Here is a 7,437-nt window from a genome sequence, read left to right on the forward strand (position 1 = left end):
TTAACCGAATCGATCAATATCTTTTTTTTCATTAGTTCGATCGATGACCGAATTAATCGAATTTTTTTATAATTTTTTAGTTAGATTAAATTGAATTTAATATGGTATTTTTTATTTAGGTTAAAATTTAATTATGTCTTAATAATTTAATGAGCTTAGTGTAATTAAAAAATATTGGTCTTAATTCTTAATGGATTTGACCTTATAATATAAATAATATATTTAATATATTTAGTTAATTAATCGATTTCAAATATTGAAGAGAAAAAGTAATTATTTTTCGACTAAACTAATTAGGTGGCCGACCGTTTTAATCGAATTAATTCGATTTGGCCAATTAATTCGGTTAAAACCGAAAACTGAACACCACTACTTTTTCTGACATTATATAACATAACTTCAGCTCACAGATTATCATGAGAGTGGGCATGCAATTGTTGCTCTCAACACTGAGGGTGCACATCCAATCCACAAAGCAACAACCATGCCCTGTGGATCTGATCTTGGAATGGTTACACAAAGCAATTATTAGCTCGTCTCGATGTTTGTATGGGAGGAAAAGCTCAGAAGAGCTCATCCTTGGCCAAGACCATGTCACAATTGGGGAAACTAGTGATCTCCACACAGCTACAGAGCTTGCTCAATATATGCTATATTTCGTTGCGCTTTTGTTTTTTGGAATCTGTAATTTTCCCTTCCTCTATTTGTTCTACCAATTCATACTTGGGATATTGAGAAAGAGTTAACCAAAACCTGAGTAATATGTTATTACCTATGGGGGATGATGTGCCGCACTTTATCATCACTCTTAAAAAAATGCCCTTCCCTTTTAATTAATTCTTTATTGTGCACGAATTGATGCTGAAGTATCTCTCGCATTGATGCTGAAGTATGTTTCTGCAAACTGGAGATCTGGTTAGCACAATTTTATTTTCAATCTTAACTGTTCTATTTGTTATGCAGGTGGTGAAACTCCTAAGGGTGAGTTTGGTTAACGGAATGTAAGATTACCGGCGGGAATAAGATTACTAGAAATGTTGTATTTTGTGTTTGGTTCGTTTAGCAGGAATGTAAGATTACAGTGTTTGGTTAAAGGAATAAAAGATTATTGGAATGTATATTTTACCAAATTATCCTTATTATATATTTGTTCTTTTAACAAGTTGAATTCTACTATAATTAATTTATATATTTTCTTTAAAAATTTTAAATTCATAAAATTTATATAATTTTTTTTACAAATTTGAAAAGATAAATAGATTTAATGAAATGATAAAATTTTATTTTAACCCCTGAATTTCATATAAAATTCTAATTATGATTTTTTTTAAATCTAAAATAGTTTAAGGATAAATTTGTAATTTAACATTCGTAAAATTTTTTTAATCAACGACAGAAAAAGATATTTTTTAAAAAAAAATTAAAGATATTTTAGTCCAAAACTCCGGGAATGTAACAATACTTATATCTCACAAAATATCACAGTTGGGAATAACTTATTACCTGGGTTGAGAATGTTTGCCAACTAAACAGAGAAATTACATTTCATTCCCCCGATAATATGAGATACCTTAACCAACCCCCTAAGAGAAACGTATGATCGCGTGAAAGCTTTGTGAAAGAAGGTATGCTCATGAAACCCCTTCGTTTCGTAATCCAATTTAAGATTTTATATTTTTAAATTAAATTTAATAATTCTTTTAAGTTCAAATATATTCACTGTATCTAAAATCATATTCAAATATCTAAATAATCAATCTGTATATATATAAATAATAACTTAGATAATAAATATTTCTCTATTTGCATTTATTCTAAGTTATATTCAAAATGACTACTATTTGAATCTACAAAATACAAATTAAATACTCACTAAATTCACGATCCAAATCAACAAGTTTGTTCAAGTGACAGACAACTTACACATCTCGAGTTTAAGGTCTTGTATATATAGAAAATTCTCATTAAAAGACTCACCTACCAAAATCAGGTACGCAACCATGTTCAGTCTAGATTAGTCAAGCAAAACACTGAAGAACCGGAAGGCAACAAAAAATTTCACAATCCAAATTGTCATCCGTAAGACTGCTCTAACAAGCATTTCATATCTAAATCCCGATACAAAAAAAGCCGAATCCAAATTCCAACTCTTTCTAGCTTTCATTATATACAAACCAATGAATACCCAAAATAACAATACTGGAATCAACTAAGTCCCCTCTTTTTCCTTCAGCTAAAGGAACTTGATAATATTTGTGGTTTTTTATTGAATGAAGACACGAAATCCAGCACATAATGTTAAAAATAAAGGAGAGAGCAATAACGAATAGAAGGAATGCAATGTGAATGTATCTAGAAGATGGAAGACCTCAATTGCCAGTCCATCTCTCAAACCTCCGATGATACGAAAGCCCCGAAGCTTCATCCATGGCAACAATAGCCACCACCTTATAACTCGTCAGTCCCTGCCTTTCAAATATTAATGGGTTCTGTCCGGTCCTGCACTGCTAGTCCTTCTGAAACATCTGCAAGAGATTTGAGATTGCACTTGATCAAAGCTTCAACAAAGTAGCATGTCTCGTCCTTTGTGTTTCCCTCGGGCACGTCCACCACGAATGATTCAACGACCAGAGTCCCAGCTCTTCCATTGATGATCTCTGGATGGAGGGAGACGATTGAAGAGTAGTTCTGGATTTGACAGGGAAAAAGTTTGATGAAATAAGAACATTACCCAAATCTTTGCTTTATATTATGGTATGCATAAATGGGAACTTCAACCTTGACTAACCACTCATGAACTCAAAATTTAGACGTGTATGTTCATGAAACTTGAAAAATATTACAATCTTCCGGGAGGATGAATCATAAAAGATAGAGGGAACAAAAAGGTTAAATCAGGAAAAAGAAAAGGGATTCCTACCTTAAGTCTGTGATCCCCACCAATAATCCGGATGCTGAGGATATGCTCATCATCATCAAGAAGTTCTAGCCTTTCGGTGCTTGTAGTGGCGGGTAACCCTGACTTGACGTCAACTTCTCTAAGGCTCCCAATCTCAAGGTTACCTTGCGCAACACACCGGCTTACAAAGGGTTTATACTTCTGAGGTTGGTCAAAACGCCTAACCAAAGACCAAACCTATAAAAAGAGAAACAATACAACTTTCAGAGAAAAAAAGAAATTCGGCCAAGGTAACAGATGACAATCACAAAAATATAAGCATCAAGCTCTACAATTGAGGAATTACATTATACGTTTTTTCTACATGATCTAAATATATCTTCTACAGGCTATATATCTTCTCCCTTATTTTTCATATTCTTCCTCCAGTATAGATCACCTCTAAATTACTAATCATTTATCTGATATGTGCAAAATGGAGAAAGAAATGAAAAAAAAATGTTCAGAGCATATGCTTTGTGACATTCCCATATCTACCAAATGCAAGAATCAACAAGAGAAATTACAATTAATTCAATTAAATCTTAACCCCATTGTTCCTAAACAAAGCAATTATAACACATGGAAACGAAATTATCCTGCAATACCCATTAAGAGAAACACCACAAATTTGTTGGAATGGTTTCCGAGAATAGTGAAGAGTGAAAATCTTTTAACAAAAAGAGACTCGATAAAATGGATCTCAAATATAAGATCTACTCATACTCAAAAACTCAAAGAAATAAATGGCTTCATATAAGTTTTGAGTTGATTCTAATTCCTAAGCATTAAACTAAACAACATGATATCTGTTCCCATAATAAGAAAAACAAAAATTTGAATGTCAGATTTCTAAATAATCTTCCTTTACTGAACAATTCAAACAGTGGAGAGATTCTTCATCTCAGTAACAAACTTAAACCAGTAGGGCAAATATAGACAATTAGATTCAATACTTTTTCTTTCTGTTTTTTTTTAAATCAATAAATTCAATCAAAACAATCAGGATTTAAAGAACTACAAAAGAAAATCACCACAGATCAAGATTAATTCCTCTCGAAAACAAAAATCGGTTACTGAAATACATACATATACATATCACTCAACAAACATGCAAAAACAATCAAGGACGACTGTAAAGAAATCTTTATTCAGTAAAACTATAAAAAAATAGCATGTCTTCGAAATTAATCAAAAACACAAACACAAAAGGGCAGAAAAGAAATCGAAATAAGGTTCGGATGCGTGAGAAGAGAATTTCTCGAGAAATAATGAGTTGAAAATAAAATCCACACAAAACATATTCAAAGTGAAAGAGAATTACGAGAGGAACAGGAGCTTTGATTCGCTTGACGACAGCTGAACTACACTGATTCCCTCCAGTCTCATGCCGATGATGACTCCTTATATATTCAGTCGCCGCTACCGCACCGGAACTCCCAAATCCATTGCTATTCGAATTCATTTTCTATTTTCTTCTATCAATCCAAAAACTCACGCTTCCCTCTTACGCCAAGCAAAAAAAAGACAAAGAAACACTCTAACTCGTCTCGTCTCCGGCGATCTGAGCTCGATCAAGGACCGGACTGATTCACCGTCGAATCTTCTAGAGAATTTTAAATCCGGATTTCTCCAGGGGAAGAAAACGAAGAATCCGTGAATGAATCACCGCCAAAAAAAGAAAGAAAGAGAAGCTAGCTGAGTTCTTTCACCTCCGAGCCTCCGTAACCCCTATCCTCAATCTCATCACCTGGGAAAAAAAATACAATTATTGAAAGAAAAAAAATGAAACGATAAAATTTAGGGTAAAGTATATAAATGGTCACTAAACTTTTTATATACTTGCATTTAGGTCTCCTAACTTTTAAAACTTGTAATACAATCATCAAACATTTAGTTCGTTTGCAATATGGTCCCTGAGTAACGGCTTTTTCACTACCGTTAGGATAAATTGTATAAATGGACACTGAACTTTTCAGGCACTTACATTTAGGTCCCCTAACTTTTAAAACTTGCAACACAGTCATCAATTACATTTTAAACCTCAAATTCTAAAATAATTTAATTACATTCCCAACCCCAAATTCATAATCCATTCTCAAAATATTTCATAACAAACTGAACTTGAAACAGAAACTCTAAACCATCAAAACATAATTATTTAAAAAAAATTAACCAACTATAAGTGAACAATAAGTGATTATGTTGGGTTTAGGGTTTAGGATTATGTTAGACCTAAATACTCAATTCAGTTTATAAAATAGTTGACTCAATTTTTTCGATTTGAGTTTATAAAATTTAAATAAAGTCAAATTGAATTGAATTTTCGAGTTTTTGTTTAAATTTAATTATAAATATTTATCATATTATAATATTATTTTATTCTAATTTAATTCATCTTATAAAATAGTTGACTCAAAATTTTCGATATGAGTTTATAAAATTTAAATCAAGTCGAAATGAATTGAATTTTCAAGTTTCTGTTTAAATTTAATTGTAAATATTTATAATACTATAATATTATTTGATTCTAATTTAAATAGTTTTTTAACCATATACAATACATATATTTCTTCATATTTTTTCCATATGTGATATACATATATCATACATAGTTAAAGGACATGACCCAAACATAAAAATTAATACACTAATTACTAAAAAATTTGAGATATTCGAGTATTATTTTACAACTCGATTTTTTACTTGAGTTTATGAAATTACAACTCAAAGTCAATTTGTATCAATTTTTTTAATCTGTTGAGTTAATCGATCAACGAATAGAGCCAAGAGGGGGTGAATTGACAATTAAAATTTCGGTGGAAGCTTTTGCAGAAAATTGAAAATATTTGCACCGCGATTTAGAGTGGTTCGAATTTCTCAACCAAAGTTTACGTCCACTACCTTAGCTATCCACACTAAGGATTTTCCACAAATTCACTAATTTGTCTTTCTTTTGAGGACAAATAGTAACCTTACAAATCCCTCAAGAATTATACCCCAAATTCTTGAGAACAATACACATTTTGCAAACTTACAAGAAAATCCTCACAAGGAAAGATGTTTGCACAATTCTAGAACAAATAAAGAACACTCAAGAATAATACAATTGAGCATAATAAGTGTTCTTGAAAGCAAAGATGAATATTGAATGAAATTTGGCTTGAAATTGCTCAAACTTGAGGTTTGATGCTTTTTCTTTGATTTTTTCTTGATTCTTGATTCTTGTTGTTTCTTGTTATTGATCAATGGCTTCTAAGCTTGTTTAAATACTCCTTGGATCATTTCTGAATGTTGGGAATCATTAGTGGAATTAATAGAGTCGTTATTGTGTGAAAACAATTAATAAAATTAGTTGGGAGCATGTGTGCATCGATGCATAGTCAAGGTGCATCGATACATCAAGTGTAAAATTCAAATATTTCGACCGTTGGCTGTCCAAGTGCATCGATGCACTAGGGTATACATCGGTGCATAAATCAGCTTCGATGTTTCAAAATAACTAGGGTGCATCGATGCATGTCTTGTGCATCGGTGCATAAAATCATTTCGATGTTTTAAAATAGCCAGAGTGCATCGATGCATGGTTTGTGCATCAGTGAATAAATTGTATTCGAAATGGGTATGCATCAATGCATCAAATGAATGCATCGGTACACCCCTTCATAAAATTGATTTTTGGCTCGTTTTTGGTTCGAAATAATTTGTGAAAATTGTTTCAAAAATAGTTTAAGTATAAAACACAATTTTACACTTAGTAAGGATTAAAATTGAACTTTTTAAAGACTTGGAGTAGTATTTTGATATTCGATTAATTAAATCGAAATATACTTAGAAAATCATTTGGAAAATCTTAAAATTCATTTATACTTAATTTGTTATATCGAAACATCAAAATGTTTTCAACAATCTCCCATTTTTTGATATAACAAAACACTTGAGTAAAATTAAGATTTTCTATGAAAAATTATTTTTGAAATCAATTTTATTTTTACTCCCCCTTACTATAAAAACATCTTCTCTCCTTTTTATTAAATTAAAAAGACTCTATTAAAACTATTTGAAAGAAAACTTTTGAAACATAGCCAATTGATTAATATAGCTTAAGCTGCTAAGATCATAATCAAGAAAATGTTAGCCATTAGTTTCATAATTCAATATTCATAATGTGAAATGACAAAGTTGGTCATAATGCAATTAATATATAAATGATGAAAAAATAAATAAATATTAAGCACAAAATGAAAATTTAATCATACCAAATATATTAAGTTCAAACATCCAAGCATCCAAAACATAAATCCAAACATGTAATCACCCAAAATAAAACAATCCAAGAACATCAAAATGTTTATCAATTCAAGTTCTAAATCCAAGAAAGCATGACAAGTAAAGATCTACTCCATTGAAGGATCGGGAGAGGAGGATAATGGGCTCGCACTTTAATTGTGAGAGCATCCATACGTTCATGCATCTCCCGTTGAAATTCAGTCAGTTGA

The 7,437-nt window shown here is 31.2% G+C and overlaps 1 protein-coding gene across 1 annotated transcript; it reads right to left on the reverse strand.

Annotated features, from left to right (window-relative positions):
* Window positions 1–2,188: 2,188 nt before the first annotated feature.
* LOC120163035 (abscisic acid receptor PYL8-like) lies at window positions 2,189–4,653 on the reverse strand. The gene is made up of 3 exons (XM_039173064.1): window positions 4,263–4,653; window positions 2,921–3,136; window positions 2,189–2,688 (listed from the first exon to the last, which is right to left on the reverse strand). Exons 1-3 carry the CDS (start codon window positions 4,401–4,403, stop codon window positions 2,473–2,475), a joined length of 573 nt encoding a protein of 190 aa, XP_039028995.1. The 5' UTR covers window positions 4,404–4,653; the 3' UTR covers window positions 2,189–2,472.
* Window positions 4,654–7,437: the final 2,784 nt, after the last annotated feature.

This window comes from Hibiscus syriacus, unplaced genomic scaffold (genome assembly GCF_006381635.1).
Source record: "Hibiscus syriacus cultivar Baekdansim isolate YM2019G1 unplaced genomic scaffold, ASM638163v2 tig00111427_pilon, whole genome shotgun sequence".
NCBI lineage: Eukaryota > Viridiplantae > Streptophyta > Magnoliopsida > Malvales > Malvaceae > Hibiscus > Hibiscus syriacus.

Excerpts from the sequence above, each read along its gene's own strand:
- LOC120163035 (XM_039173064.1), bottom strand. The coding sequence starts at position 4,403 with ATGAATTCGAATAGCAATGGATTTGGGAGTTCCGGTGCGGTAGCGGCG. Across the intron at positions 3,137-4,262 it reads TCAAAGCTCCTGTTCCTCTC|GTTTGGTCTTTGGTTAGGCG; the intron begins GTAATTCTCTTT and ends CTCTTTTTATAG. Across the intron at positions 2,689-2,920 it reads GTGGGGATCACAGACTTAAG|AACTACTCTTCAATCGTCTC; the intron begins GTAGGAATCCCT and ends TGTCAAATCCAG.